This window comes from Moschus berezovskii, chromosome 22 (genome assembly GCF_049115385.1).
Source record: "Moschus berezovskii isolate FMDL1 chromosome 22, NW_MosBer_1.0, whole genome shotgun sequence".
Taxonomy (NCBI): domain Eukaryota; kingdom Metazoa; phylum Chordata; class Mammalia; order Artiodactyla; family Moschidae; genus Moschus; species Moschus berezovskii.
The window spans coordinates 38,845,148-38,866,017 of NC_142481.1; the positions used below are offsets into that span (position 1 = coordinate 38,845,148).

Sequence of the window (20,870 nt, forward strand, 5' to 3'; positions counted from 1 at the left end):
GAGATGCCACAGAATTAGTGCCATCAGAATCTGGTGAAGGGAAGCGTCGGAAGGAGGGAGGAGACGAAGGAGGTGGGAGGCTGCTGTTGGAGTTTCCCACGTGGCTGAGAGGAGGGTCGTGTCCTGAGGACGGAATTTCACGGCTCCTTTCCCCACATCCCTGCAAACAGTGCAACTTGCACAGTCAGTCAACCTGAAACCCCCCAGGAGACAATCCAGGCTCCTTGTGAAGGCTCCTGAAGAGCCCTTCCCCAGTCATCTCCACTCCCCACAGGGGAGGTTTCTCGTTCGCCTTCCCCCAACTGGGCGTTTTTAGGAATGTGAACAAGAGTAGGGGCTGGCTGGGGACCGGGACACAGAGCTGATGACAGACAGCACTGGCCTGGGCGTCGGGGAGCGGGTTCTGGTTGATGACTGGTCTCCTCCCGGGGCCACCGGACAGTACTTTATCCGTCTCCGGGCGCCAGCAGGGTAAACACAAGGAGCTACTATGGCTGCGCATGGGAGAACTCTGTCATTCATATGTAACTGGAGCTTAAAGGTGTCAAGACTTAAAACCCACAATTAACAAACCAAAGGTCCTTACCTTTGTTGGGTCTCCCAAGAAATCAAGAGTGAAAAAGTTCTGTGAAGAGAAAGATAGAGGCTGTGGTGAGGAGGCTTCTGGGAGGAAAGCTGACCTCGGTGAGCTGTGCCCTAAGGTACCAAGCGCTCCCTCCTGGCGCCTCCCTGGCTGGGCTGGAGGAAAGCAGGCAGGACGCCCTCCCCTGGGACCAGCACAGGGTGCAGGGGTGGCTGCGGGAGGGGAGCTCTGCAGAGGACTGCTGCTGAGCCGCCCTGCCCTCCACCACTTCCCCGTCTTCCTCCTCCAGGCAACAACACCCCGAGTTTCCTTTGGGGACCCCCCCTTCCCACTCTCACTCCATGATTGCAGGCATCTGTATGTGACCTCCGGTGCACCAAATCCCTGAATACAGGGACTACTTAGGGGTGGACATGTGCCCATGTCAGTTCAATAGAGTTTACCCAAAACTTTTGCTGGAGTTATTGGGAAAGAGGCTTTCTAAGCAGTTAGGATGTAAGACTATTGTGGTTTAACTTCCCTAGGGGCCAGATCTGCCTAAGAGTGAAGCCAACACGGAAAGGTAAAAGCTGAGGGATAGAGACAGATTCTTAATAGCATCATATGTGCATCTGGATCCAGCCATGCCTGAAGCCATCAACTCCTGGACCTGTCAGTGAGTTACCTGAAGATTCTGTCACAACATATTCTTCTCTCTTCTCAAAGCACTTTGAGATGAATTTTCTCATCTTGCATTAGAAAATCCTGACTCATACAAACTCACTGAAAATTCTCTTTGTTGTAAGTTTACCACGATTGTATTGACTTTATTGTTATACTGTAGCTAACAGGCTTGACCAGTATGTATGAGGTCACCAAAAACGGTCTCTCCATCATGTGTTGTAGCTCTGCAATCCAGGTGCGTGTGTCCATGTGTGTGTGTCTATGTGTGTTTATTAGGGCGAGAAGGTAATCATGGAAACACTTCCACATGATCTCAGAAAACTCAGGAGGATTATAGAGGCTCCGGGTTTTACCAAAGTCACCAATTCTCCCTTCATAAATTGGACCTCATGTGCCACATTAAGAGATGCTGAAATAAATTTACATCCTTTCAGGCATTAGAAAGCAGTTGTGTTTTCATTGTTTGAACATATTGGTCACATCACGTGAGCCTGAGAAGCCAGGATCTAAGTCCCAAGGCCACACTGGAAAGGGCTCAGAGTCTGGTGTTAGAGACTTGTTTCTGGGAGTCCAGGAATACCCTCCAGAGTCCAGACAGAGAGCCCAGGTGCTTCGGTTACTCTGGACTTTCTTTCAAACCCTCCCCGACAGAGAGGATAGTTTCTATTGGCCCAGGGGCTATATTTATGGGTGTCCCTCCTGCTGTGGCATCTCTGTGATGACACACTGCCACAGACATCCATCAAGCCTCACAGGTCACCTTCTCTGTGAAGCATCCTTGCTTAGTATAACAAATACTTCCCCTTTCTGTATTCCTACCACACAAAGCCCACAAAGTATTTGGGTGTGTTTCTCCCTGGACAGTTCCTTGTGAGCAGGGACTACATATCCGATTCACATTTGTATCACCCTCCTTGTTACCACCCCTCCCCACACACACTTAACATAGCTGCATGGACGGATGAAGAGGTCAGTACGGGGAGTACTGGAGAGCCAGATGGACAAGTGGTTGCAGGGACGCCACCGCGCAGACGGGCATGGATGGATCACTGATTTCGGAGGGATGGATGAGGGAGCGACGATATTGGTGTCTGAATGGTGCACGGATAATTAACAATAGATGAATGAAGTTTTGAATGGACTTGTGGGTGGACAGACGAATGATAAGGTAGATGAGGAGAAGGCAATGGCACCCCACTCCAGTTCCTGAATGGAACATCCCATGGACGGAGGAACTTGGAGGGATGCAGTCCACGTGGTCGCTGAGGGTCGGACACGACTGAGCGACTTCACTTTCACTTTTCACTTTCATGCACTGGAAAGGAAATGGCAACCCACTCCAGTGTTCTTCCCTGGAGAATGCCAGGGAGGGGGAGCCTGGTGGGCTGCTGTCTATGGGGTCGCACAGAGTCGGACACGACTGAAGTGACCTAGCAGCAGCAGCAGCAAGATAGATGAATAAACGGATGGATGATTTGCTGGATTAATGGGTTGATGTATAGATTTCCTAGAATAACAACTGAGGCAGAGTCTTAAAAAATCTAGAAAAGTGGCCCACCATTGGCTTAAAAATGAAATGGTTTCTAAGTTAACTGAGGTAAATTGTGAAAATCTTTCCAAAAATATTTGTTTTTCATATTTCTGTCCCTGAAGTTTAGGATGGTAGTTACCTCTGAAATATACAATGTTTAATTTGTAAAAATAGATCTAAAAATGAGAATAGAAAAAATAAGTTTTGATAGATCTAGAGGATTCTTAATTGTTCATTATGTTCTTTTTTTGACTTAGCTGAAGTTTGAGATAGTCCATAATAATAAAGAAAAACAGTTCCCCATTCAGATCCAGAGGCTGACACTGCTCCTGGAAGGTGAGAAGCTGTCCCAGGTAATTTTTCTAGGGCAAGAGGACTGAAGCTGAAATGGTGAAGCCTGGGGCCAGGTTTCCAGGGTGCGGGGCTTGTTTGCAAGAGAATGGATGCACTTACCATCTTTTGTGTTATCTCCAAGAGCTCGTCCTCTGTCTTCTGGCGCAGGCAGTGAACAAGGACAGCCGAGGTGGTGGTTTTGCACCCAGCAAAGGCAGCAATTCGCTAGAGAGAGCACGGGTGACAGCAGAATTCAAGAGTCCGTCTCATCCCTCCATTGAAACCGAGGTGTTCTGTCCCAACCTCAGTTTCCAAAGGCAGCCCATGGTAGCAGAAAACACCCCAGACCAGGACTTCCCTGGGGGTCCAGTGGTTAAGAATCCTCCTGCCAATCAGGGGATCCGGGTCGATCCCTGGTCTGGGAGGATTCCACCTGCTGCGGGGCAACTAAACCCACGAGCCACAGCTACTGAAGCTCCCGCACCCCATCCCCGGGCTCAGTAACAAGGCAACCCACCACAGTGAGAAGCCTGTGCACCACAGCTGGAGAGAGCCTGCACACAGCAACAAACACCCAGCGCCGTCAAAAATAAATACACAATTTCAAAAATAATAAAATTAAAGTTTAAAACAATAAAAAAAAAAAAGAAGAAGAAAGAAAGAGAAAATGCTCCAGACCACTCTGTGCGCGTCCTGGGTCCCAGTCATGCCAATTATACAGCCTCTGCTCTGTTACTTTACGTCTGTCAAAATGGGCACAATATTCTTGAAACTGAAGAGAGGCAGCAAGGAATGGAGCTTAAAAATGTGGAATCCACAATCCCAGTGTCTAATTTAGAATCTTGGCTCATCCAATTAACAGCCATGTGGCCTCAGGCCAGTCACTTGCAAAGTGAAGCCAGAGGGGAAGATGCAGGAGAGAAGTCAGGTGCCAGGATGGTGGGACACTGGTGAGTGTGCACGGGCTGCCTGGAGCCTGGTCCAGTGTCTGACACGCAATCAGTGCTCAGTAGGTGTTTGCGAAATAAATGAAATGACCGTAAGAAGTGGACAGAGTGGGCAGAGAGAGAGGGAGGGAGGTAGGGCAGGAATAAGAATCTTAGATTCCTTCACTGTCTTAGATTCCTCCCTTTAAGTGTGGCTGCTGGCTCCACCCCTGCACCAAACCAGCCTGACCAAATGCTCCACATCAGTGACTCCTGTCTTCCTAGCATTCTCCAAATAAAGACAAAGTCCCCACTAGGTCCTACGTAGCGTGGCCCTGCCAGTGCCCCCACCCTCAGCTTCTCAGGTCCTGTCTGCACTTTGTGCCCCGGCCACATCAGCCTTCCTCACTCTCTCACTTGAGATACCTGCTCCTGCCACAGGACACTTGCTCAGGCTGGTCCTCTCCCTGGATATTCTTTTCTTACCAAGTAATTTACAGCTTATCCTTCTCATCTGAACTCGTTGATCATTACTTTTTCCAGGAGCCTTTCTAATAACTTCCCGTACCCACTGGACGAAGTGCTCCTTTTGGATTCTTTTCACATCAGGTACCTCGTCTTTATTGTTCTAGTCAAAGTTGACTTTATAAGTTTTCAGTTGTATAACTATTACTCTACCTCCTAAACTATAATAGAAGCTTCATGAGGTTGCCAGATGTCAGATTATATCAAAACTACTTGCTGAGTGAATGAATGCTCCAGGAACCTGCCCCAGTCACAAGCCCCCAGGGAAAATCCACTCCAGGCTCACATGTGGCCAATGAGTTCAGCAGACTCAGACCCTGAGGGAGGCAACACACAATGACAGGCCACTGCCCACTGTGCAGCCCCTCAGCACACCTGGCACACTTTGGGACGCACGCTCAGGGCAAAGTGCACGGGGCTGGCAGCCCAGAGTCATGAGCCTGAGTCCAGCTCTGCCCTCATCACCGGCTGACCTTGACAAGCACTCCTGCTCTCTGCCCCAGTTTGCTTAGCAGGAGACTGGGAGTGGGGCGGGGTGTGTCCTCGCCCTTCCTGGTCAGCCAGCCTCACTTCTAGGATTCTTTGAGGGTGTCAGCCAGACCCTGTGATAAGAAAGGGCCCGACAACTTCAGCAGAGCAGAGCATGGTGCAGGGACAGTCCAGTGTGAGACCTACCTCAGCTTCAGCCTTAGAGTCCTTCTTGACCAGGCCAGGAAGGAGGGCAACGCCACTCTCTGAGATGGCCCGGTGGAAGAGATTCTTGGCCAGGGGAGATAAAACCTGGGAGGAGAGTGGCAAGAAAGGGAGTTTATGCTCACAGGGAGTGGGGTCTTCAAGAGCTACACCCATCCATAGCCCTGTCCTGGGCTCTTCCCATGGAGACCGTGGGGCTCAGTGGACATGACAGGTCCTTGCTTGACCTGACTGACCGTGTTCCCGAGACTGACCGGAGGGTCCATCTTCTCCAAGAAAACCTCCGCTAGAGGGAACCGGGTGTACAGAGCGAGGCATGCACTGATCACAACAGTCAAAGTATCTGAACGGCAGCTGGAAATTTCTAGCTTCGATTTAAACACACAGTTCTGATTTCCCACTTCCATTACTCAGGATTTTTTTAAGGAAAATGATCTGGAGGCAAAAAAAATCTCTAAGATGTTCACGTTATTTATAACAGGAAAAAGTGGAAATAACACAAGGTTTTAATATATGACATTGGGTAAATAAGGTATTTCTCATGTTTACACGGAAATATAATGACTATACACACAAATCATAGGAAATAATAATTAATGGTTAGGGAAACATATATGCTATAATGTAAAGGAAGCTTTTTTGTTTAAAAATTCATAGATATAGATAGATGATAGATAGGGTGATTCATGGAAAAAGGGCTGTTCTGTTGGCTCAAATGGTAAAGAATCTGCGTGCAATGCAGGAGACCTGGGTTCAATCCCTGGGTTGGGAAGATCCCCTGGAGGAGGGCATGGCAACCCACTCCAGTATTCTTGCCTGAGGAATCCCCATGGACAGAGGAGCCTGGTGGGCTACAGTCCACAGGGCTGCAAAGGGTTGGACACGACTGAGTGACTAAGCACACAACAGCATGGGAAAAATACTAGAGAAAAGGAACTGTCCATGGTGAGAGTCACTGGCTAATGCGACTGTGGACGGATTTTTATTTGGGGGGTTATCTATGATTTTCTTTATTCTCCATTTTATAAAATATAATAAGGTTTTCTCTGAATATTCAACTATGACCCTAAATGTTTTAAAAATATAGTAATAGTGCTCAATAGTGAGGCAATTGGAAGGTTTCTCACAGCTCCCAGCACCTTCTAACCTGGCTTTCCAGCTTTGCTTCCCTGGTGCCTCCCTCATTCCCATTCCCCACACCACACTCCCAGGTCCTGTCAGTGGCCCTCGTCCCCTGTCCCATCCCCATCCCTCCTCTTCCCCTTCTCCCCAGCCCAGCTCCATCGCCCCAGAGACTGCTGCCCTCCCTCCTGGGCATGGACAAGCCTCAGAGCCCTCAGCGGGGACCCCAGCCTTTTCCTAGTGCTCGTGACTCCCTGAACTGCAGGCTTGGCTTCAAGTCAGACAAGGACACTCAAACCAACCTCAAGTCGGCTCCTCTGATTAATCATTTACACCCACCCCTACATCTCAAGAGAAGTGAGGCGAGTCCAAATGTTAAAATGATTAAGAAGGAGAGGATGAGCCCAACCAACACAGGACAGGAAGGGTGTGTCTGTCGCAGCCGTGGCTGCAGCTATGGCCCCGGAGGCTAAGCTGAGCCTGAGCATCCCGGAGGGACAAGGGGAGTCTGGCCACTACTCTCCACCGTCTGATGCTGCACAGAGTCGGGTCAGCCTTGAATCCAGGTCTTGGAAGTAAAGGTCCCAGGACTAGATGGACTGATCTGCAAGGGGTCCCATCAGCAGCCACATCAGGGCCAGGAAGACTTACAAGAATGGAGACACTTTCCCCTCCTGCTGACTCTCCAAAGATGGTCACAGAGCCTGGATCCCCTCCAAAGTTGGCAATGTTCTCCTGGACCCAGTGCAGTGCGGCCACCTGGTCCAAGTGACCCCAGTTTCCCCGGCTGTGCTCGTCCCCTGTGCTGTGAGTAAGAGAACAGGGTGGGGTTGGGAGCAGAGATGTCCCAGCAGGGCCCTGAGGACCAGAGATGGCGCTGGGGATCCAGGTGAGCCTTCTGGAAAGGACTGGGCCTCCACAGCCCTCACACGGGGTCTTCATCTTCTTCCATCCTCATCTGCTGTAGGGCTCTACAAGCCATCCTTCATCTATTGATTGAGCATTTCCTATGAGCACATGGACTTTGCAAATATCCAAAGAAGGGAATTCCCAGTGGAAGAAACAGCAAGTACAAAGGCCCTAGGGTCCAGGGATCAGAAGTGTGAGTCTAGAACGTGCAGCTGCAGGGAGTTTTCAGGGTCTGCATGAGGACAGCCATGTCGCTGTGAGTAAGATGCAGCCATTGAAAAGAGGACATGATTCCACTCATGTCTTAAATGATCACTCTGGCTACTGTGGAACCAAGAGGATTTGGTGGTGACTGGATGTGGGGAGTGAAAAAAAGAGAAGAATTCATGCGACTACAAGGTTTTTACCCAGAGTAACTGGAAGGGTGTATTTGCCAATAGTTGAGCATGAGGCCCTGTTGCGGGGAGAGGAGCAGTGTTTGCAGAGAGAGACAGTGGGAGTCAAGGGTTCTGTTTGTTTGTGGAGGAGTGAGGTGCTCTCAGCCGTCCCATGGGGAAGGTAGGAGGCACTTAATGGTGTACTTGTGGGCCTCAGTGGAGAAATGGGACGGAAAATGGGAAGCTTGGAAGTGCTCCCTGAGGTCACTCAGGGAATCGGTGGGACAAAGAAGAAGATGCACACAGAGGCTGAGACAGGAGGAGGAGGGCCAGGAGGAGCTGAGAAGGAGCACCCATGAGGGAGGAGGTGGCCAGGAGCCAGGAGAGGTCAGCTTTTCAAGAAGAACTGAGGGATCATGTGTGGATCTGCTGAGGTTGGCCAAGAGATGCTGGGTCATGATGACCTGGACCAGAGTGGTCAGGTGTGTGGTGGGGATAAAACCCTGACTCACGTGGTAGAGGAGAGGCTGGGGGAGAGGAATTGGGGCGAGTGCGTGCAGTTACACTGTCTCTGGTAGCAGACACGGGCCGTGGGGGAAAAAGCTGAGGGGTCTCCGTGAAGGGGAACATCCTGGGACACGACTCCCCTGGGAAAACCTGTCTCCAGCCCACAGGTCTTTCCACGGAGGTGACCACCCCTCCCCTGGCCCACCCCCCAGCATCTTAGGGTAAGAGGTCCTGGGCCAGTGCATTCGGGAAAAGCTCAGGAACTGCCTGCTGGAAACCTGGTTGCTGTTCACAGAGAAGCCATGTGGGAGACTCAGCCCTCACTCATACATGTGCCAAAGTCCAGGAAGGAAACGGGGTGAGTGGGCCCAAAGCTCCTCCCAAAAGATGAACCCCTGGAGTCAGATGCTCCTTACAACCTCCCAGTTCCAGGCACCCGTTCCTTCACCTACAAGACTTCACAGAGCTCCCACATGTATCTGCCCCTTCCTTGTAAAAAAAATAATAATTTATTTATTTTAATTGGAGGCTAATTACTTGACAATATTGTGGTGGGTTCTGCCATACACTGACATGAATCACCCATGGGTGTGCATGTGCCCCCCCATCCTGAACCCCCCTCCCACCACCCTCCCCATCCCATCCCTCTGGTTTGTCCCATTGCACCGGCCCTGAGTGCCCGCTTCATGCATTGAACTTGCACTGGTCATCTATTTCACTTATGGTAATACACATTTACTTCCCCAGGAGGAAAGATGTGTGAGCCTCTAAGTGCTGTGCTGCATGGTAACTGTCATCTTAAAGACAGAGCAACGTGCCAGGCAGCACAGCGAAAAAGAGACAAGTAGTTCAGATGAGATAACAACTGGGTTGGGCTTGGTAGGAATAGTAGGAGTTGTCAGGGAGATTAGGAGTTTTCTGTGTAAGAGCTCAGAAGTAAGTGCACCAAGGTGGCTGGGGAATGAGAAGGTAGGTGGAGCCCAATTAGGAGGGGACTCAGATGTCTTAGTAGGAAGCCTAGCCGGATCCCCTTGAGGACTTCCCTGACCAGAGTGGGGTCCTAGCACCCCCACACTGGGGGCAAGGTGCCACCAGGAGAGTCCAGGGTCTTACCTGAAGAATCCCCAGATGCCCAGACGGTACTGAATGGTCACCACCACCACGTTTTCATGGGCAGAGAGAACCAGCCCATCATAGGTTGATGCCCCGCCCATCATGAGACCGCCTCCGTGGATCCACACCATCACCTGGATGGGGAGGATGCAACCACGGGGTCACTGGAGGCAGAGCTGGGGAAGACCTCAGAGGCTGTCTGGTTTGGTCACCTCCCCGTTCTCCAGCTGCGGCCCAGGCCACCACCCCACTCAGGGCTCCCTGGCTGCCCCTGCCTGTCTCCCCTGCCCCAGGGCCACCTGCTCTCAGCTTCTCATGCTGAGAACATCATCATGGGAACAGCCAAGCTCGAGCATCCTCTCCTCCCCAACACTCCCACCACCCTCACTCCTGGACCCCTCACCCAGCTCAGCACACTCAGCATGCAGAAGCCCTTGGTTAGAAGCTTGTTTCAGCTTCATCTTAGTTACCTTCTCTGTGGTGAATTCAACTTCTCATGTGAATGAATGATCATGTCAAGAAGCCTATGCCCTGGGTGATACCTCATCTTAATATGCCTTCCTGCTGCCTCCTCTGCTCCCAAAATCTCACCCATCCTCCAAAGCCCAGCCTAAAACTACCTCCTCCAAGAAGTCTTCAACCATTTGATGAATATGATCTGAAAACCTACTAGGTGCCAGGGACTGTGGTAACAATTGAGGCCATTCATAATGCATGTCCCCAAATTTAAGGAGTTCACAAAGCAAGAAAGTGAGAATAGCTAAAGTAATATTATAATCATTTTGTTAACAAAAAATTTGAAGAACTCACACATGAACTATGTGCCAAGAATTGTTTTAAGCATTTAAAAATAACCCATTCATCAATGAGGGACAACTATTATCCCACCTAATGGACAGGAAAATTGGGGCACTGAACCACCCTGAGGTCACGCAGCCTCTAGGCAGTGGAGACAGGACTTGACCCCAAGCAGTCTGGCTGCAGAGGCCACATGTCGAGCCACCCAGCACACAGCAGCCAACGGCCATGCTGCAGTCGGTTGGCTGTTGGGGCAGGAGGAATTCCTTCCCTTCACCTCTAACTGAAGATCAGGAAGTTGCCTCATGTGCCGTGCCAGATGCTGACATAAATCTTCATGTTCATCACTGCAAACTCATGGGTGATTATCCCTGATTTGAGGAAACAGAGCCAGGTCTCTCAGGCAGTAAACGGCAGAACTGGTATTTACACCTGGACTCTGCAGTTCCATGGTCTGTGTCCATTGTAGAGGTTCTCCAGCCTCAGCTTCCCAGAGCCCCTGCTCCTCAACACCTCCGATCCTTGACTGCCTCCCGGTGGAGGGACTGAGTTTGCAGTCTCCTCTTGAGTCCAGGCTGAGCCACGGGCTGGTCAGCAGCAGTGTGCTGTAGAAGCCAGTCCAGCTCGGTGCAGCTCTTCAAAGGCAGGGGCTGTGTGGTCATAGTTTATGTTCCTCTTTCTCTTAACCCCACTTCTAGCTAGGTGTGCGGGAGCACTAAGTATGTAACAGGCGAATGAATGCATGCATGAGTGATCGATTGTCCCCACCTCCTCAAGCTCCTAGTCTCAAGTTCAGACACCCTCCTCCACACCTGGGCACCATGCCACGGGTGTTCCTGGGAGATGGCTGGGTGCGCCCACCCCTGCCTCTATCCCTCCTGACCCCTCCTTTGATAGCACACCAGCCCCACCCTCCAACCTGAGTCTGGAAGGCTGCCCTGTCTCTGGGCTCCATTTATTCTGGAAATGCTGACTCACTGCATCACTAACCTGGGCCAAAGACAATTAGGAAGTGAAAGTAACTACACAAAAATCCTGATCGTTGGCAAAGGAAAGTGCAGCCTTGTTGCTCCAGGCTCTGCTCCCCAACCTGTGACACCAAGTCACAGGAAGTTGTCAGAGAGGGTTTCTGTGTGCTGAGGAAAGGCCACACACAGGCTCCATGCTAGCCTGTGTCAGAGAGCTCCTGGCAGTTCCTGGAGCCCCGTGCTCCAGTCCTGCCACCCCTACTTTGTGACCTGGTCTTCCCCTCACAGGACCTCAGTTTCTCTGTCTGTAAGGGAAGGGTTGATTTGTTGGCTTATCTCCAAGATTCCTTCCAGCTCTAACTTTATTGGAAGTTATGTTTTACCTACTCTGGGTATCAGATTCCTAATCTAGCATAAGAGTCATCCTTCTTGTCCATCTATTAGCATGAGAGACATCAGAAACATTAAAATGTGCATTACAGATGTGCAGCAATCTCCCCCAGGGGCCCGCTTCTGGCCGAGGGGAAACAGGCGTGGGCCACCTGCCCTCCCTGATGCCAGGTTTGGCCGTGGTTCACAAGAAAGCCCTGGGGCCCCAGAAGACCCTTGGCCCAAGACGCCCCCACCCAACACTGCCTTCATCCCCTTCCTGTCTACACCAGCCTTGACCAGTGTTTCCCACTGCTTACCGGCAGCCTCCTTCTCTTAGTCAAGTCAGCAGGGGTGTATATATTTAGGTAAAGACAGTCTTCAGAAAATTTAGGCTTAACGCTCTCCAATCCGTTGCTAAAGAAGTCTGAGGACATTTCTGCCAAGACTGTGCTTTGGGAGCACCTGGGAAGGGTGAGGAAAGAGAAGACTCCTGGTGTTCAATCAGAGCTGATCAAGGAGACGCCTCCTGTCGAGAGGCCAGGTCTTGGACTGGGAGAATTAAGCCTGTAAACAGAGCTGTCTTAGCAGATTCCAGACACTGGAATGGGTGGGAGACTACCTGGGGGGTCAGGATAGGGGGCTCCAGGGCTCACCACGGTCTCTGGGGAGAGTAACTAATGAGAAGGCCTGGCACCTCCCCCTTTCAGGAGACGTCGGAACGCATTGTGTCAAGAAGATGCTGCTTATGAGCCTCGAAGTGGATCATTTCCTGCATGCCCTGGTTGCAGCTGACTCTCTGCTGCATAGCGAGTGCAGGGTGCTCACACTCCTTGACAGGTCAACCAGGAGTTCCAGTCCATGGGAGACTTCCAAAAACGGTGAGAAGCCACTCTGTTGGCAGTCATTAAGGCATGTAACAGGTCAGGGCAAAATATCTGTGGTGCAACATTAGGAGAACTGGGTTCTAGTTCTGTCTCTGCCACTTATATGCCGAGTGACCTTGGGCAAGTTCCTTCTCTGTTCTGGGTCCCAGTCTGCCATGCCTAGCGAGGGGAATGATTTCTACATGGGTATGGCAGCACTGACATGCTAAGATTCTGTCGGTTCATCTTGTCAAGTGTTATTCATTGCCCAAATAATGGATCTGAAAGATCCAGCAGCAGTAACAGCATTACTTAATATTTAAAAGACACTTGCGCCTTGCAAAGAAAGTTATCGCCAACCTAGACCATATATTACAAAGCAGAGACATCACTTTGCCGACACAGGTCCGTACAGTCAAAGCTATGGCTTTTCCAGTAGTCATGTACAAGTGTGAGAATTGGTCCATAAAGAAGGCTGAAGGCTAAGGAATTGATGCTTTTGAATTGTGGTACTAGAGAAGACTCTTGAGAGTCCCTTGGATTGCAAGGAGATCCAACCAGTCCATCCTAAAAGAAATCAACCCTGAATGCTCATTGCAATGACTGTTGCTGATGCTGAAACTCTAATACTTTGGCCACGTGATACTAAGAGTCAACTTGTTGGAAAAGATCTTGATGTTGGGAAATATTGAAGGCAAAAGGAATAGGGGGTCGCAGAGGATGAGTTGGTGAGATAGCATCACCAACTCAAGGGAGATGAATTTGAGCCCAGGAGATAGTGGAGGGCAGAGGAGCCTGATGGGCTACAGTCCCTGGGGTTGCAAAGATTCAGACATAACCTATGGACTGAACAACCACAAAATCTTCAGATCAGAGGCTTCTCTGGTGGCTCAGTAGTAAAGAATCTGCCTGCCAGTGCAGGAGACACAGGTTTGATCCCTGATCTGGGAAGATCCCACATGCCAGGGGGCAACTAAACCTGTGAGCCACAGCTCCTAAGTCTGTGCTCTAGAGCCTGGGAGCCTCAGCTACTGAAGCCTACGCGCCCTGGAGCAAAGCCCAGGCGCACACGACTGAGTCCGAGCCCTACAGCTGGTGCTTCATTCACAACAGGAGAAGCCACTGCAAAGAGAAGCCCACGCATCTCAACTAGAGAGTAGCCCCTGTTCCTGCAACTGGGGAAGGCCCACGTGCAGCAACAAAGACCTAGCACAGCCAATAAAAACTTAATAAAAAAATCCAAAAATTATTAAAAAAAAGTATCTGTATTGTGTGATATGATACTGTGATATAATAAGAAATATATTTTTGGTCTTCCCATTTCCTGCAAGGAGTTCCTAAAACCCTAGGAATTCCCTCAGTGAAGAGACTGACAAATGCACCATTTGTTGTGTTAATGAGGTGGTTCTGGACCTCACCTAAGGGTGGAAACTAGCTGCAAAAGGCAGATCCTGGAAATCCCCAGGATCCTCGCATGTAGATGTCCTAGGTGTTCTGGGGGATGACTCTGACTTCTTTGCCCAACGTGGACACAGTGACTAGGACACACCGACCATTGCTCTGCTCCTTACTCGGCAGCAGTCACACCTGGGAGTTAGGAACTGGCGATACCCCAAAGACCCCCCCCCCCACACACACACAATCCTGGCCCACCTCACTCCCCAGCTGCATCGAAGATCAAGACAGGAGAATAAACAGAATCATTACTTCTGACCCGCCCCCACCACTGCTCAACTCCTTGTTTATTCCAAAGCACTTAGGCTATTCTTACATATTATATAATCTGTTACCTTGCATATTGCTCAGGATCTGTCTTTCCCTGCTACAAAGGCAAGCTGCATGAGGGTGGGATCTTTCTTTGGGTCACTGATGGATCCCAGGAAACTAGAACACGCCTGACACACAGGAGGTGCTCCAGAAGTATTGGTTGAATAAAAGGCTCTACAGTGCTGTGAGAATTCTGGAATGCTGGTAAGGATCTACAATATCTTGAGGATTCCAGAACAGAGCATGAGCCGCTCAGAAGATTGCCTTGGCTCCCACCTGCATCCCTTGGAGACTAACATCCCCACTGAAAGATGCCAAAAGCCACACCCCCGGCTTACATGGGAGGGTGAGAGGTGGTATTCTTCACGAAGGTCCATGGTTCTGCAGGCTGCGGTGGAGCAAACCTCAAGGATCCGAGAGGAGGCTTGGCAAAAGGAATTCCCAGGAAAACGGCCACAGGCTGTGCAAATCCTTTTAAGCTGACATAGTTTCCCAGGACTCTGCCCTGAGCAGTCTCCACAATAGGTGGTGAGGGTGGCCGCCCTGGTGGACATTGAGAGGAAATGAGGACACGTCAGTGGTGAAGGTTTGAACTGGATTCTGGGTGGACTTTGGCACCTCTGCCATGTGATCTTGAATGTCCTCTCAACCCTCTAAGCCTCAGCTGCTTATGTGAGAGAGAGAGAGAAGCTAACTGTCCTTCCTAACTCACAGGGTCATCAGAGGGAGCGAGACTGGGGGTCACATTCTGTCTGTCCCATTCCCGCGGAGCAGGCGGTTTTTTCTCACTGAGCTCAAATGCGTCTCCTGCAGTTGCCACATCAGGCCTGGTCCTCCCTGCTTGGGGACATCCTGCACCTTCATGAGGCAGGTGGCCTTCGTGTTGACCCCTGTTCATGCTCATCCCTCAAGTCCTCTCTTGTCCGTCGTCAACAGCTGCAGTTTGTTTAAGCATCCTAACAGGAAATGATTTCCAGCCTCTCATCCTGCCAATTGTTCCCCTTTAGATACAGACAAAACGACAACCTCTCTCTCAAAGCATGTGGCCAGAACAGAGAAGAATAACCCAGACCTGGTCTTATAGACACATCCGATGACAGCCTTCAAGAAACGTGTGTGAAGTGGACAGATGCCCAGTTGGCAAAGGTGAAAAAGTGGGTGATGGGCTGTAAGGCACAGGCAACAATGGTGACAGCAGCGGTTACCACTTGTTGCTGCTGCTGCTAGGTCACTTCAGTCGTGTCTGACTCTGTGCGACCCCATAGATGTCAGCCCACCAGGCTCCTCTCTCCCTGGGATTCACCAGGCAAGAACACTGGAGTGGGTTGTATTTCCTTCTCCAATGCATGAAAGTGAAAAGTGAAAGTGAAGTCCCTCAGTCGTGTCCGACTAGTAGCGACCCCATGGACTGCAGCCTATGAGGCTCCTCCATCCATGGGATTTTCCAGGCAAGAGTACTGGAGTGGGGTGCCATTGCCTTCTCCGGGTTACCACTTGAGGTACATGTAATGTTGTGTATTGGGTACTTTCTCTGTGCCACGTGGACAATCCAATGACAAAAGCCTTGCTAGGGAAACATTAATATGTCCATTTTCCAAAGAGGTAACTGAAGAAATGGAGGAAGCCAGTATGGATTTTTAAAAGATGGAAATAGACTGACTCGACACAGATAAGCCAGCAGAAAGGGGATAATCATGTACTTTTAACTCTGCTCCTACCCTCGGTTCTGGGCCTCTCACAGTGTCACAGCACCAGGAAGAGGATTAAACCCAGTGGAGGCTGGGCTGTCAGCACTGACAGCCAGAGCACTGGCTCTGGACTCAGGAGGCAGGGATAGAATTCAGAGCATGATATTCCAGCTGACCGTGGATACATACCTTTCCCAGTCTGAGCCTCAGTTTTTCCATCTATAAAATGGTACAGATGCATTCTGAGGGCTCTTGCTGCACCCTTGTATTAACCATGTCTTCTATGCTGTGTATTCTGATGCTTTGGTACTGGGAGCCTTGCTGATTCTGGGGGGACTGCCCCTCCCAGAGTTAGCCGATCCCTGGAGACAGGAATGAATTTTCTCTTCCAGCATGCCAGAGGCTGAACCCCAACCACCTTCTTTATCAGGCCTGCCAAAACGGCCACTATCATCCTGCCCTAATCACTCCAGGGCAAAGTACCTACCAGTTGTGGGCAGTCCCTAAGCCCTGGAGCATGGCGGGGATTGGCTAGCTCCCTCACTCTATCCAGCCCACCCCATCAACCAAGATAAATTTCGTATCCAGATTCCTCCCTTCTTCCTCTGCCCCCTGACACACCTGATGCTTCACCTTCTAGCCCACCAGGTGGTGTCAGGCCCCCTCCTCTGGGAAACTGGGAAAAACAAACTATCTCTTAAATGACCATTGGCTCCTGATCCATGGGCTTGACCACACCTCAGAGTGTCTACTAGTACACTGTAAGTTATAACCACTCTTTACTTATGAATCACTGTTTTTTCACTTATCCAATTCCAGACACTCTTTAGAAACAACCCATTTCACACTTACAACAGCCCAATGATGTAGATACAGTTCTCACTCCCATTTTAGCCATGCAAATCTGAGACACAGAAAAGAATCATAACTTGTCTGAGAACACACAGTACTGAGTGCTGCCTTGGATGGGAACCCAGCCACGCTGACTCCAGAGTGGACATCAATACTCCGCTAAGCATCACCGACTCGATGGACATGAGTTTGAGTGAACTCCGGGAGTTGGTGATGGATAGGGAGGCCTGGCGTGCTGTGATTCATGGGGTCTCAAAGAGTCGGACACGACTGAGCGACTGAACTGAACTGAAGACACTTTTAGCCATATCTGGACTAATGGTCAAGGGGGAAACACACGGAGCTCGCCAAAGTCCTCAGCTGCTCAGCGATAGGTGAGCTGGTTGCCCTCCTGCACGGGGCATGGCCGGTGCAGCTGCGTCTCCCAGGGTGTACCCTCCCCTTTGTCTCCTGTCGCTGCCGGGAGTTGGCAGAGCCTCAGAGTCCTGACAGCGTGCGCTGCTGTGGGCCCCAGTGGCCTGTCACTGCTTTGCCCTGTACGCTTCTCCTCCACCTGGTCCCCCGCAAGGATTCCCAAAGACCGCCCGCTATTTGCATTTCAGGAGGACTCACCCCAAGCCGTGGAAATGGCGAGGGAGGTCAGGACCAGAGCGACGAGCCACATCTTGGCAAGACAGCAAGCTCTGCATCCTCAGTCTCTGTGCCTCCGGAGGGCCTTATGAGTCTGCCCAGTTCCCGCCCCCTCCAGCTTCTCTCCCCAGCCCCGCCCCCGCCGCCCAAGAGCTGATGGGGAGACAACAGAAGAGCTCTCCCCCGTCCCTAAGAGGCAAGGGCTGAAGTTTTGGCGGCCAAGCCCGTCCAGGCCCCGCCCTCCTAGACTTTGACTTCGATCCAAAGAGCTTGCATTAAACTTCCTGATTAGAGATCAGTTCAGTTCAGTTCAGTTCAGTCGCTCAGTCGTGTCCGACTCTTTGCTACCCCATGAATCACAACACGCCAGGCCTCCCTGTCCATCACCAACTCCCGGAGTTCACTCAAACTCATGTCCATCGAGTCGGTGATGCCATCCAGCCATCTCATTCTCTGTCGTCCCCTTCTCCTCCCGCCCCCATCTTTCCCAGCATCAGAGTCTTTTCCAGTGAGTCAACTCTTTGCATGAGGTGACCAAAGTATTGGGGTTTCGGCTTTAGCATCAGTCCCTCCAATGAACACCCAGGATTGATCTCCTTTAGAATGGACTGGTTGGATCTCCTTGCAGTCCAGATAGCCACTGATTTTTGAACCACTAGTTTTACAAGTGTTTCTCCCTTCCTGGATTCTAACCCTAGTGCACTGTGAGCCACCCAAAGCAGGCATAAGCAAACAGAGGTCTTTAGACAAGGGCACACTTTGGTGGAAAAAAAGACTGGTTTCAAATGGGGAAAGGAGTACCTCAAAGCTGTATGTTGTCACCCTGCTTATTTAACTTATATGCAAGTACATCATGCGGCATGCCAGGCTGGATGACATACAAGCTGGAATCAAGATTGCTGGGAGAAACATCAATAAGCTCAGATATGCAGATGACACCTCACTTATGGCAGAAAGTGTAGAAGAATTAAAGAGCCTGTTGATGAAAGCGAAAGAGGTGAGTGAAAAAATTGGCTTAAAACTCAACATTCAGAAAACGAAGATCATGGCATCCGGTCCCAGCATTTCGTGGCAAATAGATGGGGAAACAATGGAAACAGTGTCAAACTTTATTTTCTTGGGATCCAAAATCACTGCAGCCATGAAATTAAAAGATGCTTGCTCCTTGGAAGAAAAGCTATGACCAACATAGACAGCATATTAAAAAGCAGAGACATTCCTTACACAGCAAAGATCTGTCTAGTCAAAGTATGGTTTTTCGAGTAATCATGTATGGATGTGAGAGTTGGACTATAAAGAAAGCTGAGCATCAAAAGAATTGATGCTTTTGAACTCTGGTGTTGGAGAAGACTCTTGAGAGACGGTTGGACTGCAGGAAGATCCAGTCAGTCCTAAGGGAGATCAGTCTGGGTGTTCACTGGAACGACTGATGCTGAAGTTGAAACTCTGATACTTTGGCCACCTGATGCAAAGAACTGACTCACTGAAAAAGACCCTGATGCAGGGAAAGATTAATGGTGGGAGGAGAAGGGGATGAGGGAGGATGAAATGGTTGGATGGCATCACTGACTCAATGGACATGAGTTTGGGTAAGCTCTGAGAGTTGGTGATGGACAGGGAGGCCTGGCATGCTGTGATTCAGGGGGTTGCAAAGAGTCAGACACTCCTGAGTGACTGAACTGACTGAACGGACGCTTTGGTGTGTGGTCCTCAGAACAAGGCAAAAACTTTCAGAGCGGCCCCATGCCCCTCAGCTGCCCGGTTGGAGAACATGCGGCAAATCTCTGCTCCCCCAGGTTTCTGTTTCACAGAATTCCGTGCTTCCCACCTTGGAAGCATCTTAAATTTCATCCCGTTTCGCTTTGGATGCCTGGATTAACTTTACAGTGTTCCTGACAATTAACTCAGCCTCCTTTTGCACACCTCTGGGGTTTGGGGACTCACTGCTTCCTCAGGCAGGGATCTTTGGACAGAATGTTCTTATAGTAAAGGAACACTGTCTCTTCATAGTCCCTGACTCGAACCATCCGTCTTTCCATCCAGTCATTATTTCCTTCATTCATTCATTCTGCAGACATCTATCAAATATTGGCTTTATGCTGGGAAGTATGGATACAAAGGTACATTTAAGACATGTTCTAGCGTCCGGAGGAGTTCACCATGTAATAGATAAAATAGATGGGGGAAGCTCTGGGTGACTTGCCATGCAGTGTGAAAGCACTAGATACAGGGATCTCTGCTATATATATAAAGTGCTCTGGATATACCTGGGAGAGTGTCATCTCCCTGGTGGGGATGCAAAAAGATGCTCAAAATCTGTTTCATAGAATCATTAAATGTCCAACAAAAGAGAATTCTCCAAATACACTCTAATGCTGATATTTAGCTGGCTAAGACAATACAATCCATTCACTCAAACTAGTGATGCACACTTCTACATATGGACAAGAGAATACAGTCATGATCCATTGTGAAGGGGGAAGTATAGGTTATAAAAGAGTGAGGGTTGCTCTGGGACACAGCTTGGCAGTTCATTACAACTTAAACTTAGGGACTCCCTGGTGGTTTGGTGGTTAAGAATCAGCCTGCCAACACAGGGGGACACAGGTTTGACCCTTGCTCTGGGAAGATCCTACATGCCGTGGAGCAACTAAGCCTGTACTCCACAACTACTGAGCCCGTCGGCTGCAGCTCCTGAGACCTGCATGCCCTAGAACCTGTGCTCTGCAGCAGGAGGAGCCACTGCCTTGAGATGCCTGTGCACCGCATGAGGAGTATCCCCATTCGCTGTAACTAAAAGTCCTCGTGCAGCAACGAAGACCCAGTGCAGCCAAACATAAATAAATAGATAAATAAAACTCAAACTTAGAGTTACCATATTTCACAGCAATTTCACTCCTAGGTATGTACCCAAGATAACTGATAATATGTCCATACAAAAACTTGCACATAAATAGCAGTGTTAGTCAAAAAAGTTGAAAGTGGAAACAACCAACCAACCAAAATGTCCATCAACTGAAGAATGGACAAGGAACTATTATGATGTATAATATAATCTAACCACACCATGGAATATTATTTGGGCATAAAAAGAAATATAGTTTGGATACTTGCTACAATGTGGAGGAACCCTCAAAACATCATGCTAATGGAAAAAGCCAGATACAGGAGGCCAGACGTTGTATGATTTTATTTATGAGATGTTCATAATAAGCAAATCCACAGAAACAAAGTAGATTAGAGGTTTCTAAAGGCTGGGGATGAGGGCAATAAGGAATGACTCCTAATAGGTATGAGGTTTCTTTTAGGAGAGATGACAATTTTCTGGGATTGGATAGTGGTGATGATTAAAAGACTTTGTGAATATACAAGACTACTAAACTGTGCACTTTAAAAATGTGAATTTTATGGTACTTGAATTATATTTCAAGATAATTATTTTAAAAATCCCATCTAGTATCCTATGTTAAAATAAAAAGCTCCACTTCGTAAATTTGAAGATATAATTGCCTTTTCAAATGATTCACACACAAAGCAGAAATCCATCGAGCAAGCAGAAAAATTCCGAAAGGTAGAGAGGGAGCTGGATAAGCAAATCATAAACAAAAGAAAAATGATGACGTTGGGCAGTGTCCCTTTCTTCGAGGGGA

At 49.5% G+C, this 20,870-nt stretch overlaps 1 protein-coding gene across 2 annotated transcripts in view; it reads right to left on the bottom strand.

The window, feature by feature from the left end:
* Positions 1-17,254, bottom strand: part of LOC148774402 (liver carboxylesterase-like) — a 31,531-nt gene extending 14,277 nt beyond the window's left edge. Inside the window, exons 1-8 of one of the 2 annotated variants that reach the window (XM_088829952.1) lie at positions 17,203-17,254; positions 14,389-14,593; positions 11,738-11,882; positions 9,283-9,416; positions 7,028-7,181; positions 5,237-5,341; positions 3,231-3,335; positions 587-625 (exon numbers count right to left, since the gene is read on the bottom strand). In XM_088829952.1, coding sequence (XP_088686078.1) covers positions 587-625; positions 3,231-3,335; positions 5,237-5,341; positions 7,028-7,181; positions 9,283-9,416; positions 11,738-11,882; positions 14,389-14,593; positions 17,203-17,254 — 939 coding nt within the window. The remainder of the gene's footprint in view (positions 1-586; positions 626-3,230; positions 3,336-5,236; positions 5,342-7,027; positions 7,182-9,282; positions 9,417-11,737; positions 11,883-14,388; positions 14,594-17,202) is intronic. The other variant, XM_088829953.1, reaches the window with a different exon arrangement.
* Positions 17,255-20,870: the final 3,616 nt, after the last annotated feature.